General features: G+C 64.0%; 12 protein-coding genes across 12 annotated transcripts in view; 6 read left to right on the top strand and 6 right to left on the bottom strand.

Moving 5' to 3' along the window:
- Positions 1-120: 120 nt before the first annotated feature.
- Positions 121-1,891, top strand: AMSG_02121 (uncharacterized protein; the record flags this gene model as incomplete). Its single annotated transcript, XM_013905695.1, has 1 exon — positions 121-1,891. The coding sequence occupies one exon, from the start codon at positions 121-123 to the stop codon at positions 1,354-1,356; it is 1,236 nt and encodes a 411-aa protein (XP_013761149.1). The 3' UTR covers positions 1,357-1,891.
- AMSG_02120 (uncharacterized protein) lies at positions 1,432-2,094 on the bottom strand (the record flags this gene model as incomplete). Its single annotated transcript, XM_013905694.1, has 2 exons — positions 1,432-2,003; positions 2,043-2,094. The coding sequence occupies 2 exons, from the start codon at positions 2,092-2,094 to the stop codon at positions 1,432-1,434; spliced, it is 624 nt and encodes a 207-aa protein (XP_013761148.1).
- An 843-nt stretch (positions 2,095-2,937) lies between these two features.
- Positions 2,938-6,672, bottom strand: AMSG_02118 (plant synaptotagmin). The gene is made up of 3 exons (XM_013905693.1): positions 6,628-6,672; positions 6,343-6,555; positions 2,938-6,193 (listed from the first exon to the last, which is right to left on the bottom strand). Exons 1-3 carry the CDS (start codon positions 6,646-6,648, stop codon positions 2,984-2,986), a joined length of 3,444 nt encoding a protein of 1,147 aa, XP_013761147.1. The 5' UTR covers positions 6,649-6,672; the 3' UTR covers positions 2,938-2,983.
- A 262-nt stretch (positions 6,673-6,934) lies between these two features.
- On the bottom strand, positions 6,935-8,625 carry AMSG_02117 (uncharacterized protein; the record flags this gene model as incomplete). Its single annotated transcript, XM_013905692.1, has 1 exon — positions 6,935-8,625. Exon 1 carries the CDS (start codon positions 8,594-8,596, stop codon positions 6,935-6,937), a length of 1,662 nt encoding a protein of 553 aa, XP_013761146.1. The 5' UTR covers positions 8,597-8,625.
- A 397-nt stretch (positions 8,626-9,022) lies between these two features.
- Positions 9,023-10,207, top strand: AMSG_02116 (uncharacterized protein; the record flags this gene model as incomplete). The annotated part of the gene is made up of 2 exons (XM_013905691.1): positions 9,023-10,116; positions 10,191-10,207. Exons 1-2 carry the CDS (start codon positions 9,042-9,044, stop codon positions 10,205-10,207), a joined length of 1,092 nt encoding a protein of 363 aa, XP_013761145.1. The 5' UTR covers positions 9,023-9,041.
- A 964-nt stretch (positions 10,208-11,171) lies between these two features.
- On the bottom strand, positions 11,172-12,332 carry AMSG_02115 (aldo/keto reductase). The gene has a single exon (XM_013905690.1). The coding sequence runs from the start codon at positions 12,253-12,255 to the stop codon at positions 11,188-11,190; it is 1,068 nt and encodes a 355-aa protein (XP_013761144.1). The 5' UTR covers positions 12,256-12,332; the 3' UTR covers positions 11,172-11,187.
- Positions 12,333-12,777: 445 nt separating this feature from the next.
- Positions 12,778-14,298, top strand: AMSG_02114 (sucrose transporter 3; the record flags this gene model as incomplete). Its single annotated transcript, XM_013905689.1, has 1 exon — positions 12,778-14,298. The coding sequence occupies one exon, from the start codon at positions 12,778-12,780 to the stop codon at positions 14,296-14,298; it is 1,521 nt and encodes a 506-aa protein (XP_013761143.1).
- A 147-nt stretch (positions 14,299-14,445) lies between these two features.
- Positions 14,446-15,586, top strand: AMSG_02113 (pyoverdine biosynthesis regulatory; the record flags this gene model as incomplete). The annotated part of the gene is made up of 1 exon (XM_013905688.1): positions 14,446-15,586. One exon carries the CDS (start codon positions 14,446-14,448, stop codon positions 15,547-15,549), a length of 1,104 nt encoding a protein of 367 aa, XP_013761142.1. The 3' UTR covers positions 15,550-15,586.
- Positions 15,587-15,790: 204 nt separating this feature from the next.
- Positions 15,791-17,016, top strand: AMSG_02112 (uncharacterized protein; the record flags this gene model as incomplete). Its single annotated transcript, XM_013905687.1, has 2 exons — positions 15,791-15,797; positions 15,941-17,016. 2 exons carry the CDS (start codon positions 15,791-15,793, stop codon positions 17,014-17,016), a joined length of 1,083 nt encoding a protein of 360 aa, XP_013761141.1.
- Positions 17,017-17,525: 509 nt separating this feature from the next.
- AMSG_02111 (uncharacterized protein) lies at positions 17,526-19,347 on the top strand. The gene has a single exon (XM_013905686.1). It carries the CDS (start codon positions 18,415-18,417, stop codon positions 19,327-19,329), a length of 915 nt encoding a protein of 304 aa, XP_013761140.1. The 5' UTR covers positions 17,526-18,414; the 3' UTR covers positions 19,330-19,347.
- Positions 19,348-19,417: 70 nt separating this feature from the next.
- On the bottom strand, positions 19,418-21,331 carry AMSG_02110 (AGC/NDR protein kinase). The gene is made up of 3 exons (XM_013905685.1): positions 21,286-21,331; positions 20,967-21,166; positions 19,418-20,608 (listed from the first exon to the last, which is right to left on the bottom strand). The coding sequence occupies exons 1-3, from the start codon at positions 21,310-21,312 to the stop codon at positions 19,480-19,482; spliced, it is 1,356 nt and encodes a 451-aa protein (XP_013761139.1). The 5' UTR covers positions 21,313-21,331; the 3' UTR covers positions 19,418-19,479.
- A 257-nt stretch (positions 21,332-21,588) lies between these two features.
- Positions 21,589-21,866, bottom strand: part of AMSG_02109 (U6 snRNA-associated Sm-like protein LSm3) — a 607-nt gene continuing 329 nt past the window's right edge. Inside the window, exon 2 of the mRNA XM_013905684.1 lies at positions 21,589-21,763. Within this exon, the coding sequence (XP_013761138.1) occupies positions 21,605-21,763 (159 nt within the window). The 3' untranslated portion in view covers positions 21,589-21,604. The remainder of the gene's footprint in view (positions 21,764-21,866) is intronic.

The following is a 21,866-nucleotide window of genomic DNA, read 5'->3' as shown; positions in this document are numbered from 1 at the left end:
GCTGGCTCAATATCCCCTTTCTCTCCCCCCGTCCCCCTCCCCCTCCCACCATCCATCTCTCTGCCCGCGATGTACGGCTTGGACTCATGTATGACAGATGGATGGGGACGATTGACGCGGATGCCGCCGGTTGACACGGCTGCTGACGGTTGCGATGCCCGGTGTGGCGGTGGCGGTGGCGGTGGCGGTGGCGGTGGCGGTGGCGGTGGCGGTGGCGGTGGCGGTGGCGGACAGTACCCTGAGGGTGCCCGGGTGGTCGACGAGGTGGGGCATGCTGTCGAGGTCTATCCGTCGCTCCTGGCCAGAGCCGGGCAGTATGTCGACGGCAGTACGGTGAGCGAAGTGGCGGTGCCGATGGTCTGTCTCACGGGTACCGTGCCCATTGTTTACCAGGGCCAGCGGTACAACCTGCCAATCACTCTCTGGCTCCGGCACGACTACCCGTACTCACCGCCCGAGACGTACATCACCCCGGCGCCCAACATGACCTTCAAGGTCGGCCACCCGCACGTCGATCTTGCTGGCCGCTGTCGCCTTGAGTACCTCGACCAGTGGAACGGTGATAATGGCTCATCGCTCGTCGCGCTTCTCGTCCACATGTCCGATGTGTACTCGATCGACCCGCCGCTGTACTCCAAGCCGCCCGAGCCTGCAACTGCGCCTGCACTGGCGTTCACTCTACCTATATCTCATGCGAGTCCCAATGTCAGTGTTGGAGGCCCGCCGCCGATGCCACCTCCACCAGCGTTTGACGATCGCCCGGCACCACCGGCTTATGACGAGCCTCCACCTGTTGCCGCTGCCAACGCCGACGCCGACGCCGTCGATGCTGCCGACGTTGCGCATGCTACCCGTGAGCAGGAGCAGGAGCAGGAGGCTGCGATTATGCTTGAGTCGCTGCAGAGCGCGGTGCGCGAAAAGCTGACGCGTGCGCTGCAGACGTTTGAGCTCGAGGCGAACCATGACGTGGCGCGGCTCTGCGATCTGGAGAGCAGGTTCAAGGATGGGCGGAGCCAGCTGGAGACCGGTATTATGCGCTTGGAGGCCGAACTGGCGGCAACCCGGCAAGCGTGCCATATGATTGCACGTACCACCGACGAGGCGCAGGCCGTGATCGAGACTGAGCTCGCACGCCCGCCGTACAGCGTCGATGCCGACATCGTCCCGGCCACACCGCGCCAACAGCAGCTGCTGGACGCCGTGGCAGAGAACATGGCCATCGAGGACGCATTTTACTTTCTCAACCGCGCCCTACAAACTGGCATCATCCCGCTTCCGCAATTTCTCAAGGAGGTTCGCGTTCTCGCGCGTTCTCAGTTTCTTGCGCGTGCCGTCCTTAATCGGCTGCACCGGTAGGTGTGCCCAGCTCGGGGACTAGCCCGGTCAGGGACCAAAGGAGGTGTTGATGTCGAATGAGTACAACGAGTGAGGTCATAATGAAGCCGAGGATCCGAGCAGGTCGTCCAGCGAGTTGCTCCCATCATCGCTCTCGTCATCGCTCCCTGAATCGTCGTCATCGCTCTCGTCATCGCTCCCTGAATCGTCGTCATCGCTCCCTGGATCCTCGTCATCGACACCGGCATTGCTCCCTACGTTGTCTTTGTCGACGACGCCTCCATCACCGCCATCGCCTTCGTCACGAACCCCTTCACCGTCCGCAACGACACGGCGCCTTGCCTTGGCCAGCGGCACATGCGTTCGCGCCTCGACCGACTCATGCAGCAGCGGGACAAGCGCGGCATTGGCAGCGACGACACTCGGCGTCTCCAGATGAGTATTGAGGGCAGCAAGCGAGGCCCAAGACTCAATCACCGTATACTGCGGCCGCTCCAGCCCCGGGCCACCCACCACGCGCAAGATCTCGTACCGGGTGCACCCGGCCTGCCCCGCCGCTGCCTGAGCGACTTGACCCAGCACAGCCTCAAAGGCCACTACCTCCTCGGTACTCCGCAGCGTAAAGGTCAGCGTCAGCGTCAGTGCATGATGCGTATCCCGGCCCTTCCCTCGTCCCGTCCGCCGCCGTCCACGTCGTCGTCCCATACCACACCGTCCAAGTGAGGTGATGCCGGTGCCCGTGGGCGAACGGAGCGGCATGCTCTTCTCCATCGCCCTTCTTCCCCAGACCGCCAGCCCTCCATGCAGCCCTCCATCTCCCATACCCTCACTCATCACACAATCCCTCCTCCAGCCTCTAACCCCACATCCAACTGGTTCCACCATCGTCTTTGGTGTCTATACACGCGGCGGGCGCCATGATCAGCAGCAGTCACCCCTCCCCCCCCCCCCCCCCCCCCGCGTCAGCCAGCGAGGCCACCGAGACAGACAACTTCCCCTGCTCACACTCCTCTCCACTCTCTTCACATCTCTGTGCGGTTAGTTATTGTGGACGGTGATGGATCCGGTGGTCGAAGACGTCGACGATGAGCATGGCGCAAGCGAGCAGCTGGCGGTCGTGACCTATGCTGGCGGGGCCGGGGCTGAGTCAGCCGCGGGCAGGGCCGTGGTGGAGCGAATCGATCCTGAGACCGGCGAGGTGCTGGCTTGGACGGGGGAGCCGTATCCACTTGATCCACAGTGGGATGGCCGTCTGCGCAACTTGGTGCTCTCTAGGTACATGCTGGCCGCCACGTCGGCCCGGCTCTCGACGTTGGGCGGGGCGTACTCAGCCCTGCGCCGGACTCCGCAGGCGATGCAGCTCGCTCTGACCCAGCACAACGTTGCCCGCCAGCTCGGTCATCCGGGGCTAGAGGCACGGACACTGCTGTTTCTTGCCTACGGCTGTATGCAGATCGAGCGGTGGGATGATGCCAAGCGGCTGATGGACATTGTCGACGCCCGTGCCGTCGAGCACAACGACCCTGATCTGGCCGCCGTCGTCTTTGCTGCTCGCTATCGCATGGCCGAGCTCCGCGGAAAGCCGCTGCCGACCCAGCCTGTCCTAGCCCCACCGTAGGCGATTGGTGGCAGCTTGTGAGATTTATGCTCAGGCGTGGAGGCCCCAGCGTGAGACAAAGATGAGCCGGAGATGGACCGCGCCTTGCGCCACCTCGTCGAGTTGAAAGGCGCGCTCGAGGACGTGACCCTCGATGCCAGCCGAGACGGCCGAGACCTGGATTTTGACCGAGCCGGCTGGGGTGGCGGTCGTCTTTTTCTTCTTCCGCCCAGTCTTCTGGAAGAGGTCAACGCGCAAGACATCGCTCCGCCAGTCGTCGACGCGCAGCGTCAGCTTGTGGTCCCACACCGGCTTGTTGCCATTGGCCTTGGACGAGACGGCGGTGGACTCGGACTCGTGGCCGACCGACGCCACGGCCCACAGCTGCGATGAGGCCCATGCGAGCGCCGTCGCCTTTTTGATGTGACAGAAGAGGATGCCTGAGTACTTCTCGCTCGGCTCGACGCCGCCTGGCGGAAGCCGGAACTCTGGGTGGCCCCAGAACGGGCACCACTGCACCGAGTACGTCACTGAACCCTTTTTGGCGAGCTGTAGCGGCTCTGAAACCCGGACCGTCTGATAAGCGGTGAGCGAGAAGATGTCAAACTCTGAGCGCCCGAGCAGGTCGTCCGAGTTGATGCCGCGGTCCGAGTCGAAGATGTCGACGTACATGCGCTTGCCGGCAATGTCTGGCACAGCAAACTCGAGCCGCTCCTCCCACACCGGTGAGGTCTTGTGCTTGATGACTCGCGTCCGCTGCGGCTTGTTCACGCCGTCGATAGAGATCGAGGCGTACGGGTCAGACGAGAAAAAGTCGGCTTTGCGCAAGCTAGTCGCCGAGTGGACGACGACGACCACAGCGCCGCGCGGTACAAAGTCGTTGATGAACGCCCGCTCGACCTCGACTGTCGAGTACAGCTCCTTGATGATCTTCTGCGGCCAGACCATGGTCGCCACCACGTGCTGCCGGATAAACTTGTTGAGCCAGGCCGATACGCCCGGCAGGTGGGTGACGCTCACCGCGCCGGCCGAGAGGTTAAAGTCGACGACGGGCTTTTTGGCAAACGAGACCGAGATGGCTCCAAAGCCAGGAAGCTGCTGCATGAGCGGCTTGAGCCCGATGCGGAACGTGCCGTACAGCTGAAAGTCGGTGAACCGGACCGTGAGCGGTACGCCCTTGGCTTTGAGCCACAGCGCGAGGTCTGGATTGCCGGCCCACCGAAAGTCGAGGTCAAGGAGCACCTCCTCGGCCTCCGAGTCGTGGATCTCGAGCCCGGTGAGGAGGAACGGAATGGTGCCAAAATCGCACGAGGCAAAGCCTACCTCGCTCACCACCGATGGGCGCTTCTCAAACAGCGGCGTCACCTTTTCGACGATCGCGTCCTCGATCGCAACATGGAGGTACGGCCACATTTTCTCCACAATGATGTTGAGCCACTCGACTTGGTGCACGTGTGGCGACGAGACCCACGGCGGGAGGATGCGGTCGACGGCGTTTGGAATGTTGAGCAGTGCCTGCATGATCGGATCGTCGAACGCGAGGTTGCGGAAGGCGCGCATGGCAAAGACCTCCATCTTGCGCTCCCGGATCTCCCGCCGGCGCATCTCGGTGAGGAACCACGCCCCGGCACCCAGAATGGCCCACGAAATACCAAAGTGGAACCAGCCCATGATCTGGAAGAGCATAAAGAAGGCCGCGGTGTAGCCAAAATCGTAGATGCGATCGTGGATGAGGCCCTGCGAGTACTTGGAGTAGAGGACCGAGAACGCGAGCTCCTCCGCCACCCGAGCACCACCGCGCCGCGAGGTGGCGACACCAAACCACCCGTCAAATACCCGTCGGATCCACAGCCGCCGCTGTACCGCCACATCAGAAATGCCCTCGTGGGCGGGCATCTCGGCCAGGGCCGGGCAGCTGCCGCTGTCAAGCTCGGCGTTGGCGTGAGGAACGGCCTCAAAGTGTGCATCGCTTCGGCCTACCGCACCGACGTCGAGCGCGGCGCCGACATCGTCCCAGCTCACGCCGGTCCTCGTCGCCTTGCGCTGTGTTATCTTGAGCGGAGTGGCCAGTGAATGCAGGTCAAGGCCGTCGTCCGAGACATCCCAGAGAGCGTCGGATGAAAAGCCCGAGCCCGAGCCGGCGCTCGATGCCTCGTCGCTCTCGTCGCGAACGGAGCTGGCTTCTGCCGAGTCGAAGAGCATCGACCGTGAGAAAGACGCCGACATGGCGAGCGCGTCCAAGTAGTCGTCGATTGAGCGATGCAGGCCTACCGAGGCCTCTGTCGTTGTCAAGGATGCGGCTGACGCCGTCTCGATAACATCAAGCGCGCCATCGAGCGCCTCGGGCGCTTCAAAGTAGATTACATACGAGGTGCCCGAGTGTAGCATGAGGGCTATGCCGTCGTGGGCAATGCGCCGAATTTCCGACAGCTCGCCCCACGACAGGCTTTGCAAGGACAGCCAGCCGTTGTCGCCGTGGACAAGTTCGTGAACAGTGAACTCGACCGGGGCCTGGCCCCTGCCATGGGAAATAATGGCGCCGACACCGGCGTCATTGTCATCGGATCCCTCGCCTGCCGACGACAGCTCGGACAAGTCGCCAAACGCCGATTTGCTCGGCGATAGCGCGCCGTCTGCGCCAGAGCCGTCGCCGTTGTCGTCGTCGGACCACTCGACTGACGACGGGCCCGAGTCTGGAGCAGTGACGGAGAGCATCGGCGGCACAGGAGTCGGATCTGGCGAGCTTGCGGTCGACTTGTGCGACTTGGACGACTTGCGGAGCTTGCGGATGCGGAGCTTGCGCGAGGAGCGGGTCTGCTTCTTGGACGCCTTGGCGATGGCACGGTCAGCGGCGGTCCGGCGGCGCTGGGCTTCGCGGATGGTGGCGGCAGCTGAGACCGGTGAGAGCAGGCGCGAGGTGTTGACGCGCTGGAGGGTGAGGCCGGTCGAAGTGACGACGAGGCGCTTGTCAAATGGGCCTTCTGGCTGGAGGGCGACGGCAAATGGCTTACGGGCAGAGTCCAGTTCGGCCTCGACCAGCTTGCGAAGGAGGCGGACAATGGTCTTGCCGACAGCGTAGGCGACGTGGAATATGACAGCAACGAGATTGTCGGCGGCCATGTAACGGATGGAGAGCGACGAGCCGACGTGGTGGACCCGATGGAGGTTGGAGAGGGGGATGTCGAGAGCGGGCACAAGGCCGTTGCGGGCAGAGCGCCCGACGTCAAAGAGGCGGAGACCCGAAGCGGCCACGCGAATGACCTGGGCGCGCGAGGCCGAGGCATCAGCCCAGCCGGCAAAGTCGTGGACGTAGTCAGGGCGGCAGCAATAGCCGAGGCGAGGGCGCGCATCCAGGCCTGGGCCTCCTCGGGCGAGTCGGCCTTGAACAGCCAAAGCGAAGCAGCATCCACGCCGGCGATCTCGGATCCGAGTTCGAATCGCGCCGGATGCGATCGATGGAAGGCAGCGCGAGCGCGAGTGAGCGGGAGAACGGCCCGGAGCTTGCCGCCGGCTTTTGATGCCACCTGCAGAGCCTGGGTGGTCAGCACCACATAGCCACGCTTGAACCGTTTGAACCGCTTGTTGCGTGCCGGCTTGTGGCGCATCTTTCCCTCACGTAGTACCTGTGGCAGTAGTGGTGAGGTAGTGGGAGGGGGAGGGGGGAAGGGAGGGGACATGGAGTGCGCGTTACGTACCTGGAGGTTTGGGGAGGACATGGCGCGGGAGGGAGGCGCAGTGGGCGAGGCTTCGCAGGGCGATGGAGGGGGTTGAAGGAAGGGGAAGGGATGGAGAGGAAGCGAGTGACAATGGGGGCAGTGGGATGGGTGCGATGTGGGTGGAGAGGGGCGTGGTGGGGTGTCAGCGTCTGCTGCGGAAGGGGAGTGGGAGTGAAGCACCCGCGTGGGTTTGACAGTTGAGTTGGAAGGGACAACGTGGGCTGTCAGCGCATCAGCACGGCCATGGTCACCTCGGTCGCAAGACGATCAGGGGGCATCGAGAGGTTTAGTTGACAAAGCGATCGCAGTCGTTGACCTTCCAGGTGACCTGGTCGTCAGCTGAGAGCGTGCCCCAGGTTTGGTTGGGGACGACGCCGTGGCTTGAGGCGAGCTTGCGGCAGGCGGCGGGACGTTCTGAATCGGGCAGCATTTTGGCGAGGGCATCGTCGCCAAGGACGGTGTGGACAAAGTTGTCGTTGTTGTAGGCGTCGATGACGTCTTGTTCGATATCGTGTTCCTCCATCCAGGCGACGATGCGCTTCTTGCCGTGCTCGAGAGCTTCGGCAAGCTTGGGCTGGTTGGCAAAGTCGACCTGGTAGCGGGTGCCGTGGTTGTCGGTATGGTGGATGATTTCGGCCGAGTTGACCTTGACGGTCCGGCTGGCGCCGTAGACGCGCGAGATCCAGTCGTCCATCCACCAGTCGACGAGGGCAGGCGGGTAGTATGTCTCGAAGATGTCGAGGTGTGTGCGGTGAACAAAGTCGTGGGTGAGGATAGCGGTGTTGCCCTGCTTGCACAGCGGGCCGACGGCGCCATATGGCTGGCCAAGGGCGAGGAGGGTGGTGGTAAAGTCGACGGCCCATGGGGCGACGAACTCTGAGTCGTCGTTGATACGGTAGAACCACTCGGCGCCAAAGTCTGCGGCAGCGCGGAGCATGACGTTGAAGGCCGGGCCGGGCTTGCGCTGAGTGTTGGTGAACGAGACCATAAGCAGTTGGACCTCGATGTCTGCAGCAGCAAGCGGGTGAGCAATGCGGGAGTTGAACCAGTCCTCGATGGCGGCATACGTGCCGTCGTCCTCGTAGAACGCGTCGCCCACGTCGTGAATGATGACGACGCGGTAGCGGAAGCCTGGTTCGACCGTCCGGGCCAGCGACGGCAGCATGAGCGAGAAGAGCGAGAGTGACGAGAGCGACGTCGGGTTGATGCCACGGGTGGTCGACGAGACGCAGACTGCAATCCAGTCAGGGCCCGGCTCGATGTCGGTGGCGGCGTCTTCGGTGTTGATGTGGATGGTGTACGAGAGGTCAACACCCGATGGCGTGGTGTATTCGACGGTACCCTGGCCGACATGCTTGGCGGTGGGGAACATCTTGCCACGGGCAAGGATGGGTTTTGCTGCCCCGTTGTTAGTGCCGTGATCGTGGACGGTGTGCGTCTCGCCGTCCTTGTGGTCGCCATCGTGGCTGTGGCCATCGCCCTCACCCTCGCCATGGCCAGAACCGTGACCAGAATCGAGCGATGTAGTTGCAGCTCCATGGCCGTCACCATCGCCATCGCCATCGTGACTGTGGCCCTTGTCACCATGGAGCTTGTGCTCGAGCTCCAGGACGGCGTCGCAGCGAAAGACGAGCCAGTCAGCGATGGCGTTCTCGACGTTTGCGAGGTCGCCAAACGGGGTGGCCTGGATGCGGGCACAGGCAGCGACCTGCGTTGGTGTCACCTCGTGCTTGCCCAACGAAACGTGTGGCGTGTCGCGGAACTCCTCCAGCAGCCGCTCCAGGCGAGAGAGCGCCTTCGGCTGGCTCCGCTGCTGGAGCATGGGCGGGTCGCGACGGACGGACGAGAGGGCCATATGTGAGGTGAGGAGCAGTAGGGCACCAATGGCCACAAACCCACCCAAGAGAATGGTGCGGTTGTTCCACCCTGGGCTTCTACTGCCTGCCATACTGTGCGGAGAAGGGTGAGCGAGAGCGGTGGTGTCTGCCATGGCTGGCGACGATGCCACGTTGCGAGCGGCGGCCCAGAGGGGGGGGGGGGGCTAGGTAGGGAGTGGATGATGTGGATGTGGATGTGGATGTGGATGTGGATGTGGATGTGGATGTGGATGTGGATGTGGATGTGGATGTGGATGTGGATGTGGATGTGGATGTGGATGTGGATGTGGATGTGGATGTGGATGTGGATGTGGATGTGGATGTGGATGTGGATGTGGATGTGGATGTGGATGTGGATGTGGATGTGGATGTGGATGTGGATGTGGATGTGGATGTGGACGTGGATGTGGATGTGGATGTGGATGCATGTGCTATCGTCAGGTGGTGGCTAGTGGCCGGGCGAGATGACAACGGATTTGTCCACGTGTCTCTGTCGGCAAGTAGGTGGTGTGGGCAATGCGCAGAGTAGGGGGACGGATGCCGAAACCTGAGAAGCATCGGATGACGCTAGAAGAGGCCATTGCAGCGGGAGAGGTGGCGCGAGCGCTGGCGATGGTGGCTTCTGAGGTGCGCCCGCCACGGGCGGCGGCCGAGGCTGGCAAGTTGGCGGTGAACGGGCGCGATGTGCGCGGTGAGACGCCGCTGCATGCGGTAGTGGCGGCGTTGGTAGAGGGTCGGTTGGGCATTTCTGGCGCGGTTGACCTTGTGGTTGCGCTTCGCATGGCAGGGGCCATGGTCAATGCCCGCGAGTGCATGCAGCGCAACACGCCGCTGCATGCGGCGCTCCTCGGTCGCGCACCCGGTGAGGTGCTCATGGCGCTTGCGGACGACGCGTATGCGGCGCACCCGCCAGACACGCTACTGGCAAGCGGGTCGGCGTACTCGGGTATCCGTCGCGAGTGGCATTCGACGTACGAGCTACACGCGTCGGCGGCCAACGCCGACGGCAAGTGCTACCTCCATCTCGCCGCCGAGATCAACGCTGTGGAGCTGGCGCACTACCTGCTCGACCGCTCGGAGCGGGGAGCGGTGGGCTCGGGTCATGCGCTAGACGTCAACTCCGTTGACCACGAGGGCTCGACGGCGCTCCACATAGCGGCACTCTTGGGGCGGAGCGCTATTGTCGAGCTCCTTGTAGCGCACCCGGACATCCAGCTCGACGTGTGCGATTCGTCGGGCTGGACTCCGCTGCACATGTCGACGGTTGGCGGGCACGCAGCGACAGTAGAAACGCTGCTAGTGGCAGGCTCTGATCTCTTCATCCGCACCCACGAGGGCTCTTCGGTCCTAGACTATTGTGCCGACGAGGACGATCCCGATGCTTGCGAGGTTTACGACGTCATGGCGCTCCATGCCGAGGAGCTCGGCTTTGATTTGGCCGCTGAGATGGAAGCCGAGGCAGCAGCCGAAGAAGCCGCCGAGGCCGATGCCAATGCCGAGGCTGAGGCCGGGTGGGGCGACGAGGGCGACGAGTGGGATGACGACGACGGCAGAGAAGACCAAGTGTTTGTGACACAGGCGCGAGGCAACGGTGGCACTGATGAACGCCACCGGGTTCGCGATAACGAACGTAACCATGGTCGTGCTCGTGCGAGAGATGACCAGAAGCGTGGCGACCGTGACCGTGCAAGGAATGATGACAAGCACAGCAGCCGGGACCGTGATCGTATTCGGGACGAGAAGCGCAGCGACGGTGACGATAGGGGCAGCGACCGTGACTGTGACCGTGCAAGGGATGATGACAAGCGCCGCGATCGGGACCGTGATCGCGCACGGGACAAGAGGCACAGCGACCGTGACGATAAGGGCAGCGATCGGGACCGTGATCGTCCAAGGGATGATGACGGGCATAGCGACCGTGACCGTGACCGTGCAAGGAATGATGATAAGCGCAGCAGTCGGGACCGTGATCGCGCACGGGACAAGAGGCACAGCGACCGTGACGATAACCGCAGCGACCATGACCGTGACCGTGCAAGGAATGATGACAAGCGCGGCGACCATGACCGTGGTCGGGCCAAGAGCGACAACAAGCATAGCGACCGTGACCGTGACCGTGCAAGGAATGATGACAAGCGCGGCAGTCGGGACCGTGATCGCGCACGGGACAAGAGGCACAACGACCGTGACGATAAGAGCAGCGATCGGGACCGTGATCGCGCACGGGACAAGAGGCACAACGACCGTGACGATAGGGGCAGCGACCGTGAACGTGACCGTGCAAGGAATGATGACAAGCGCAGAAGTCGGGACCGTGATCGCGCACGGGACAAGAGGCACAGCGACCGTGACGATAACCGCAGCGATCGGGACCGTGATCGTCCAAGGGGTGATGACAAGCGCAGCGACCATGACCGTGGTCGGGCCAAGAGCGACAACAAGCATAGCGACCGTGACCGTGACCGTGCAAGGAATGATGACAAGCGCAGCAGTCGGGACCGTGACCGTACTCGGAACGAGAGGCGCAGCAACCGTGATCGTGACCGTGCAAGGGATGGCGATAAGCGCAACGCAAGAGACGATGCGCGCAAAGACCGCAACCGCAACGCTGATAGTGGCCGTAGCTCCCGCACAAAGTCTACCCGCCGCTGAAGCCCATCGTTCAATATGCATTCCATGGATACGGTTTGGGCACCGCCGAAACCTCATCGAGCGCTGCCATGTGCTCGCCCGAGAGCTCAAAGCTGGCCGCCTGGAGGTTGTCGAGCAGGTGCGCCATCTTGGACGCCCCGATGATCGGCGCAGTGACTCCCGGCTTCTGCATTAGCCATCGGAGCGAGACCTGTGACGGCGACCGCCCCAGCTCCGCCGCCACGCTCTTGACCTTGTCGACGACGTCAAACGTGTGCGCCGTGCCGACCGTCGAGTAGTCCATCACGTCCCAACCGACCTTCTCGGCCCATGCCACCCGCGAGCCGTCGGCCGGCGGCGCGTCGCGCGAGTACTTCCCGGCCAGCCACCCGCCAAGGAGCGGCGACCACGGAAGGATGCCCATTCCGGTCTCCACGCAATACGGGACGCAGTCCCACTCGATCGTCCGCGCGAGCAGATTGTACTTGGGCTGCAGCGAGACAAGCCGCGAGCTGAGACCGAGCCGCTCAGCAATCGCCGCTGCCTGCGCCATCTTGTACGCCGGAAAGTTGGAGACGCCCACGTAGCCCACCAGGCCTTGCCTGACAAGGTCGTCGAACGCCACCAGCGTCTCCTCCAGTGGCGTCTCGGGATCGACGTTGTGCGCCTGGTACAGATCGATCTTCTCCAGCTGCAGCCGCTTGAGCGACTCGCGCACTCCAGCCGCAATGTGCCGTCCGCCGAGGCCCTTGTCATTCGGTCCCTTGCCCATCTCACCCCACACCTTGGTCGCCACAACAAACTTGTCTGGCTCTTCCTGTGCCGCCAGCCACCGCCCGACAACCCGCTCGCTCGCCCCGGCACCGTAGATGTCCGCCGTATCGAGCGTAAAGCCGCCAGCCTCTGCGTACGCCGTCATCATCGCAAACGCATCATCTTGAGCCGCCGCAGGCATGCCCCACGAGTTGGTCTCGCTCTCGTCAAAGGTCATCGTCCCCAGCACCAGCTCCGACACCTTCAGCCCGCTCCGCCCCAGCCGACGCGCCTTGAGCACAACCTGCTCCTCGCCAACTGCTCCTGCCTCTGTCGTTGCTGCCATGTTCCACTCAAGTCGTGTGTCCTCTACCCCCTTCACAGCTCCGCCGCTGCTGTCGCCGCTCCTTTCTCCCACCCTCTCTCTGTCCCCGTCTGCTGCCCGTGCTGCACCCGACCAATGCACCACTCGCTGCACAGTACACCCTCCATCGATCACATCCAATTGTCACAACCAACACCACCAGAGGATATCAACACATACGCAGCAACTACCTCACCGCCCCCCCCCCTCCCCCCCCCTTCCCTGCCCCACTGAGCTCCCAGAAAAAAATGCCGCATGCCGCATGTCACTGCCCAAAGCTCGCTGCTCCGCACACTACTGACGTGACTCATCGCTCCCTTGTCGCCCCGTGCATGCATGCATACACTTACAACGCACACATAATGTACATGCGTTCCCCAAGAAAACCATAGTCCTATCAGATCATTCTCCCCCCCAAACCCTCCCCACATCCTCCCCTCCCAAGCCGATCACCCGCCTGCCAGCACGCACCTGTCGCAGCCTCGGCTCGATCTCCGGCCGCGCATGCACGCCGCGACGGAGCGAGTCGCAGAGCGGGTGCAGCGGCCACGGTTGGCAGCACTCACATGTGCGCTCGCTGGTGTTCAGCTTGTGGCCTCGCTCAATGTGGGCAACTCGACAAAGGTCTTTCGCGAGCTGGGCATGGCCGACAAGTGGGTGGCGGCCGCTTGGCTCGCTGGGCCCATCTCGGGCATGGTTGTCCAGCCGCTGGTCGGCGTCTGGTCCGATGGCTGTACTGCAAGCTGTGGTCGTCGCTCGCCGTTCATCGCTTCCGGTGCTCTGGTCATTGTGGCTGCGCTCACTCTCTTTGCCAATGCCGAGGACGTCGGCACCGCTGCTGGCGAGCACACCTCGTCGTGCGCCGGCTCGCGCTGCACAATGGCTCTCGCTGTCGCCGTCGCCGCCTTCTGCATCCTCGATCTTGCCTTCAACACCATCAAGGGGCCAGCACGAACGCTCTTGGTTGATCTCGTTCCACCAGAGCAGCAGTCTGAGGGCAACGCACTGTTTGGGACCATGACGGGCCTTGGCTCCATTTTTGGGTTTGCGCTCGGGGCGCTGCCGCTCACCGACGCGTTCCCGTTCATGGGTACCAATCTGCGGGCGCTGTACGCCCTTGGTGCGCTTGCTGTGCTCGTTGCCGTCGGCGTTACACTTGCCGCCGCCCGCGAGGAGCAGCACGCCCCGCCAGGCACACTCGATCATGTCGAGTCGTGCGACGGCGCGCTGAACGAAGCCTCACCGCTGCTCAACGACGCATTGGAGCTACCCAAGCCGCGACCGGCCACGTCGCGCTGGCGCAGATGGCGTGCTGCCCTTACCACGATGCCGCCCGTGCTTGGTCATGTCTTTGCCGTCCAGTGCTGCACGTGGTTCGCTTGGTTCACCACCTTTATCTACGCCACCTCGTGGGTAGGCTCGGTGGTATACGGCGGCGATCCGAACGCACCCGCTGGCTCGCATGCGCGCACACTGTACGACGACGGCGTGCGGGCTGGGAATCTCGGCCTGCTCATGCAGGCCCTGACCACCGTTGTCCTCACTCTGCCCGGTCCGTGGGGCGCTGCCCTGCTCCCGAGGCTGGTCACTACCGCCGGTACCAAATCGGTGTACGTTGCGGCCCACATTGTCCTTGCCCTCATTCTTGGTGCTGTCGGGCTGTTGACCCATCTCGCCCGAGCTGGCACACCGCGAACCACCCTCGTCCCGCTCGTCCTCCTCGCCTTTGGCAGCCTCGGTTTTCCATGGGCATGCACCATGACCCTCCCGTGGGCGCTCACCGCAGTCGCCATCGAGGCTTCTGACGACAAAGGCCTGCTCATGTCGATGATGAACCTCGCGCAGTGCCTGCCGGAAGTTGCTGCCGCCGGCGCCGGCTTTGCTCTCCTCTCACTGCCGAACTGGGCCAACCCGCTCGGCACCGGCGCCGTCATGACCCTCGGTGGCTTCATCGCCGCCATCGGTGCAGCTCTCATCGCCTACCTTCGCCTCGGCGACAACGCCGCGTTCGAATCACCCCGCTAGCTGTAGCCCCAGCTAGCCACAAGCCTACCACCGCCAGAAAAAAAGTGCACTGTGCGACACGCACGCCGTGCTGCCGCCTTCTCCCCTCCCCTCCCCTCCCAACACCGTCCGCAACCCCCCTCCACCCGACCCACCCTCATCCCGACCATGTTCCGCTCGCTTACTCGCCTCATCCCGACAAGTGCTCGTGCTGCAGCTGCAGCTGTTGCGGTTGTCGCAGCTGCTGCGGCGGCGACGGCGAGCATGAGCCGGGCCGAGGATGACATTGTGGAGGTGGCAATCGCGCCGGTGTCGGCGGCAGGGCGGCGGCAGCAGCGGATGTACCATGGCAAGGCATTCCCGCTGGTGGTTACGTTGCCTGGATTCACCGATGTGGCGGCGATGAAGGCGGCGCTGGCCAAGAACAAGGACTTGCTGCTCGGCATGCTCGACACCCACGGCGCGGTGCTCTTCCGCGGCCTGCCGCTAGCCGATGCGCCGGACTTTATGGCCTTCCTCGAGCCGTTCGACTTTGAGTACGGCGACTACATCGGCGGTGGTGGCCCGCGGACCGCCGTCCTGGGGCCCATCCACAACTCGACCTTTACTCCCGCCGATCGTCATATCCCGTTCCACCACGAGCTGGCGTACCTGACCAAGTACCCGACCAAGCTTGCCTTCTTCTGCCAGACCAAGCCACAGAAGAACGGCGAGACGCCGATTCTGCTCTCCACTAACCTCTACGAGCGCATCGCCGCCGAGCGCTCGGCCTTTGCTGCTCAGGTTGTTGACAAAGGCGTCATCTACACCAGGGTCATCGACTCGGCCGACGCCTCGGACGGCAAGCTCCAGCGCTCGTGGCAGGCTGCGTACGGGACCGACGACCGGGCAGTGGCCGAGGCTCGCGCGCGCGACACCGGTGCAGCCTCCATCGAGTGGCTTGAGTCGGGCGCCATGAGAGTTGTCTCGCACGCTCTGCCGGCCGCCCGTCGCGACCCGCGCGTCGGCGCCCGCACCTGGTTCAACGCCATCGTCCTCCTCCACCCGGCTGCGCAAGAGGCCGGAACCCAGGCGCCGTGGACGGTGACCTACGGCGACGGCTCGCCCATTGCCGATGACGACGTTCTTGCTGCCAAGGCTATTATGGACGAAGAGCGCATCGAGTTTGAGTGGCGCGAGGGCGACGTCCTCCTGGTCGACAACATGCTCGCCATGCACGCTCGCAACCCGTTCATCGGCCCTCGCCTCATCCTCGCCGCCATCGCCAACTAGCCAGCCCACCTCCCGTCTAAAACAACGCTGAATGCCACCATCGCGCTCCGCTACAAATCTCTTGGACACCCCCTCTCGCCGCATGGCTACATCCCCTTGCCTGCAAAAAGCTGCCTGAACTCGGCCGCCGCCGTTTGGCGCGACTGCCCCAACCCGCCACCTCCTTGGCCTTCCCCCACTGCCTCCCATTGACAGCCCGCCACTGGACCACCTCCCACCCCACCCCTCACTCCCAACTGCAATGAGTGGTACGCCGCCGCCCCTCCTCCCCCTGCCCCGCACCCTCTTCCCCCTCCCCCTACCACCCGTCCCCCCCCCCTCTCCGCCCCTCCTCACCCCCCCCCCCCCCACTCCCCGCACACAGAGCGCACCCCGACCCCTCCGCCTGGAGAGTACAACTCGCACTCGCGCTCGCGTTCGCGGGACCGCTCACCAGTTGCTGCTGCTAGCGAACATGCCCAGGCATACCCGCCTGCGCACGCCCAGGAGCAGCCCCTGCAGCAGCCGCAGCAGCAGCAGCAGCAGGCTCCGCCGCCGGCTGTGGAAGGCGATGCCGATGTCATCTCGCCCGAGCTGATGGCCGAGGTCGAGGCCGCACGTAAGCGCGAGCCTGACCCGAACGGCCGTACACCAGCGCCGCCGGCCAAGGTCATCGGCATCTTTGGCCTTGACTACTCGATCGATGAGGCTGCGCTCCGCGAGATCCTTGAGCCGCACGGCGCTGTCGTCAAGGCCAAGGTTGTCCGCAACTCGCAGACCAACACCTCGCGCGGCTTTGCCTTTGTCACCATGGCCTCTATCAACGACGCCGCCCGGGTCATCTCCAACATTAACGGAATCCAGGTTCGTGGCAAGACGATCCGCACCGACTTTTCCAAGACCCTGCGTGAGCACTCGCCCACTCCTGGCGAGTACCGCGGTCGGCCCACCGACCGCCGTGGCGGCCGCGGCGGCCGCCGCGGTTATGGCGACCGCGGCCGCCGCGGTGACCGCGGAGGCTACGGCGACCGCGGAGGCTACGGCGACCGCAGAGGCTACGATCGCGGAGGCGACCGTGGCGGATATGGCGACCGCGGCTACGATCGGCGCGGTGGCTACGGCGACCGCGGCGGCGACCGTGGTGGTGACCGCGGCGGCTACGGCGACCGCCGTGACCGTGACCGTGGCGGCGACCGCGGCGGCTACGGTGACCGCCGTGACCGTGACCGTGGCGGCGACCGCGGCGGCTACGGTGACCGCCGTGACCGTGACCGTGGCGGCGACCGCGGCGGCTACGACGACCGCCGTGATCGTGACCGTGGCAGCGACCGCCGCGACCGCGACCGTGGTGGCGACCGCGGCGGCTACGACGACCGCCGCGACCGCGACCGTGGCGGCGACCGCTATGGCGACGACCGCTACGGCTCGCCGGCCTCGTCAGCCCCGGCCTCGGCCCCGGCCTCGACCCTTCCGCCGCCAATGGATTAAGCCACGCCACAAGCCCCGTCCTTCTTGACTAGCCTGACCACAAGCCCAAGCCCAAGCGCCAAGCCCCCAAGCCCCCAAGCCCCCCAAGCCCAAGCTTCCGAGCCCAAGCTATGCTCTCTTCCCCCCCCCCCCCCACTCCCTCCACCCCCCAAGCACACACGCCCCACACCCCTCCTCTCTCTCCACGACGGCCGCGATCCGAAACCGGTCGTCCGCCTGTCCGTCCGTCCGTCCGTCCAACCATCCGTCCGTCAATCCGTCCGTCCCTCCATCGGTCCATCCATCCATCCATCCGCCGCCGCTGGTGATTGGCAAGGGGGCAGAGGAGGCAGTGGCGGGCGCTTACGAGACAGAGCCACACTCATCGCACGCGGCCTTTTGGAAAGAGGCAGCAGAGCACGGCAAAAGTAGCGCAGTAGCTCTTCCGCATAATATGCTCGGCCTGCGGGTGAGGAGCTCGCTGAGGGTGGCGCTCGCCGGCGCGACATGGCGGGGCGGAGTAGGGCGGACGGCGTCATCGGCGGCATCAGCGGCAGCAGAGGGGCGCAAGGAGAGCGGCGGAGGGGCGCAGAAGGGCGGCAAGGGCAGAGTTAGGGACAAGGGAAAAGCGGCAGGTCTGTACTACCGGAGGTATCCCAAGACAGTCCGCCAGGAGCCGCTGCCGGTGCCCGGGGCAGTCTCAGGCCGGCCGCAGTTTGCCTACTCGCCGGCGCTCGAGGCCGCGCTGCGCGGATCGGGGGCCGAGACTGAGGGCTACGAGTACCTCTCGCGGGTTCCGCTGACCAAGTCGGGGGTGGAGCAGATTGAGGTTGGCAGCGCGGAGCGGCAGGGCGTGGCGCAGCTGGCGCATGGGCTGGATGCAGTGGTGGAGCACCCGGGCAAGCTCTTCCCGCTTGTCAACAAGGCGACGGGCAAGCACATGTTTGATCCGTGGCTGGAGAACATCCACTCGCCGGACGACATTGACTTTGACGCCATTCCGCCGTTTGTCTCGACGTCTGCTGACGAGGACCTGCACGCGACGGCCAAGTCGCTCGACGGCATTGCCATCAAGGGCTCGACGTCGTCGATGACCTCGCTTCTGGCGCAGGCGTACTTTGCGCTCTCGGACTACAAGACGGTTGAGAGCTCGTTCCTCTCGGCCGAGTACTCGCGCCGGCAGATGTACCGCGACTTTACGTGGGGGCTCACCCACCCGGTGGCGGTCGCGCTCCGCCCACGCGACGGCATCTTTGCGGTCGACTCGCTCAAGACGGTCAGCGACGTCGACAACGTCATCCTGCTCAAGCTCGGCAAGCAGCTCGAGCGCTTCCTCACCATGGAGAGGACGAGTTTGAGGCGAGCCTGCTGAAGGAGGCCTCGCCCGAGGCGTCGACCGACGCCGAGACGTACCACTACATGCGCGCCGGAAACATGCTCCTCCGCTCGCAGCTCGACTGCTGGTCGCCGCGCATCAAGGGTGCCCGCAAGACGTTTGACCTCAAGACCCGCGCTGTCCGGCCCATCCGCCTCGACTGCCGCAACTACCGCGACCACGCCTCATACGAGCTCTCCTCGCTCCGTGGCCTGGTCGACTCATTTGAGCGCGAGTACTGGGACATGATGCGCTCGGCCTTTCTCAAGTACAACTTCCAGGTCCGCATCGGCAACATGGCCGGCATCTTCCTCGCCTACCACAACACGGCCAAGATCTTTGGCTTTGAGTACGTCCCGCTCTCGGACCTCGACGCCGCACTGTTTGGCAATTCGTACTACGGCGCCGTCGCCTTTGACAACTCCCTCAAGATTGTCGAGGGTGTCCTCGACCAGGTCCGCGCAGACTTTGGCACCGAGACTCCGCTCTCGCTCTTCCTCCATGCCAAACCTGGCCGGAGCCTCGAGTTCTTTGTCGCACCGCGGCCCGACGACCCGGGCTGGTCCGACTCGGATGCGCTGGATCCCAAGGCCATCCTCACGCCCACACGCTACACCGCCAAGCTCACCGTGCTGAGGGATATGGAGCCGGTCTTTGGCCCGCTCGACCTCATTCCAGGTCAGGCGCTCGACACCTTTATGTCCATCACCCGTGACGAGACCTCGCGCCCGTCCTCGATCAAGGCCGCCTTTGACGCTCTTGTCGACAACATGGTTGTGACCGAGGAGACCAAGCGGTCGCAGCGGTCGACGGCGCTCTCGCTCTCGCGCCGGGCGGCGTCGCGCAAGCGCCGCGCCGGTCAGGGCAAGGGCGGGGCAAGGGCCAAGGGCAAGGGCAAGGGCAAGGGTCAGGGCAAGGGCCAGGGCAAGGGCCAGGGCAAGGACCCGACCAGATCTTAAACTCGGCCGCAGTACATAGCTGCGGAGCGCGCCTAGGGCACCGGACGGCGACGCGCCAGGCAGGGCCAGAGCTTACACTCTCGCGGAGCAGCGGACTGTTCTTTTATCGACTCGGGGGGTGCATCAAGCGGCGGCGGCCTGCGGAGCGCCTCACGACGAGGCGTCCGGGCGGCGGCGCTTAAAGGTAAAGGCCGGGAAGGCCTGGAACTTGGCATCGGCGTCGGCGGCATCCTCGGCGGCAACCGCGTTGGGATCCTCCTCGTAGACGTCAAAGTAGCGGGTGTCGGTGTCGTCCGAGAGCTCGGGAACCCAGGGCGGCGAGGGCCCGGACTCGGTCCCGAGCGCCTTCCACGCGATCGAGTCGAAGAACTGGTGCGACTTGATCTCCGAAATGCCGCCCTTGCCGAGCCGGTCGGCGGGCTCCTTGAGGATCGAGGTGATGAGGTCCCATGCCTCGTGCGACATGTACGTGTAGATGTCGGGGAAGTTGAGGGTCACCTCGTGGTTGAAGATGTTGCGGAAGACAGCCTCGATGTCGTCGTCGGCAAACGGGGCAAAGCCGACAATCATCTCGAAGAGAATGGCGGCAAGAGCCCAGTAATCGACGGAAAAGTCGTAGCCCTCGCCACGGAGCATCTCGACAGCCATGTAGTCGGGCGAGCCAACGAGGGAAAAGGCGAGCTCGCGGGCGTTGCGCTTGATCGAGCCAAAGACGCGCTTGCGGGCGCCGATCGACCGCCGGTCGCCGTCCTTGGAGCTCGGCAGCATGCCACGCTTCATCGTCTGCGACTGGATGGTGAGCATGTTGCCCTTGGAGAGGCCAAAGTCGGTCAGCTTGATGTGTCCATTCGAGTCGATGAGGAAGTTCTCCGGCTTGAGGTCACGGTGGATGTAGCCGGCCTGGTGGAGAGCGTCGACGGAGAGGAACATCTCGGCAATGTAGAACCGCGCGTCAGCCTCGGAGAGCGTGTCCACAGCCGTCAGCCGCGTCCGCACGTCACCGCCGTGCACAAACTCCATCGCCATGTACACGTTGGCCGCGTCCTGGAACGAGTACACCATTTGCACCAGCCACCGCGACTGCTGGTTGGCGAGCACGTTGCGCTCCGTCCGCAGGTGCGTGATCTCCGTCTGCGACTTGAGAATCGCCGACTTCTTCATCTTCTTCAGCGCGAGCACCTCGGTCGTGTCCTTCTTGCGCACAAGATACACCTCACCATATCCACCCTTGCCCACCATCTTGATGAGGTCAAAGTCATGGAGCTTGATTCGCTTGCGCCTGCACCACATCCGATCCCTCCTGTGAGTCGCTGTTCCTCTGACCTCGCTCCTGCTCCTGCTGATGCCCTCCACCTCTGTCCACACAAAAATTGCCGCTCCAAGTCCGCACTGCCTGCCTACCCGACTGCCGCCACACGCAGGCAAGTCCAGTTGCTACAGAGCCACAAGAGGGGACATGGAGCGCGACCAAGTGCAACACATGCTACACTCTTGCATACGCCCACATCGCCTCACAGGCGATCTGGCCAGGCTTGCAGGAGGCCGCCGGGCAGGTGGCGGCACCAGTGCGGGCGACGCGTGCGGACGAACAAACGAGTCGCGATCAAGGGCGAGGGGAGGAGGAGCAAGCAACGTACCTCTGCCGCAAGAAGCGGCGCTCTGCAAGGGCAAACTCATCACGAGCAGCTTCTGCGGCAGCACCAGACAGCTCGCCAGAGTCGATGCGGTTCTGCAACTCTGTGTAGCGGTTGATACGGCCAACAACATACGAACCCGTTGCCGAGTAAAAGTCCTCAAAGAACTGGCGGGCGGCCGAGGCCTTCTCCAGACCCTCCTCCTGTAGAGACCAGCCATATGGGAATGGGGGGGGGGGGGGATGTAGAGTGCGGTGAGTATGTGACTGTAACATGGGGGATGCATGTGAGGTGCATTTTCTCCTTCTTCCACTGTGCCTACCTCGGCAGCAGATGACGATGCGGCCATGCTGGTGCTGGTTGTGAAGTGTGGTAAAACGTAGCCTTGCTGCTGTTCTGCGGAATGGTGGCTGCTCGAGTGGCTGGTGGTTGCGGGTGGGCGGCGGATCGGGTGGCAGGCCAGGGGGGAGGGGGGGGGGGGGGAGATCAAGGTCTGGCACGCACTGCTTGCTATGGACGAGAGCACTGATAAAAGGTATTGTTGCTGCACTACATGGAAGACTCGGTTGTGGGTCGGGTTGTGGCCGATCATGGTACGGTGCCGACGATGGCCAGGGGGGGGGGGGGGGATTTGGGTTGATTTACACACGCAGCGGCGGAGAGCAGAGAATGACACCGTCGCCACGAACAAAGAGCATGTCAAGCTTGCGGGTGGTTGTCGTGGGCTCCTGGTCGACCTCGTTGACGGTGATGGTCTCCTCCACGTCGGACAGCACCAAGTTGAGGTGCTGATCAAAGGCCTGCTCTCGCGAGCATGGTGAGCGTACGTGAGTCGCAGAAAGACAGTAGGCATGAAGAATGATAGAGGAAGGAGGGTGTGGTGGGGTGGGGGGGGGGGGGGGG

Source organism: Thecamonas trahens, assembly GCF_000142905.1.
Source record: "Thecamonas trahens ATCC 50062 unplaced genomic scaffold supercont1.8, whole genome shotgun sequence".
In the NCBI taxonomy this organism is placed as follows: domain Eukaryota; order Apusomonadida; family Apusomonadidae; genus Thecamonas; species Thecamonas trahens.
The sequence above is the reverse complement of the archived record's forward strand: the minus strand, read 5'-3'. Positions and strand labels throughout refer to the sequence as shown.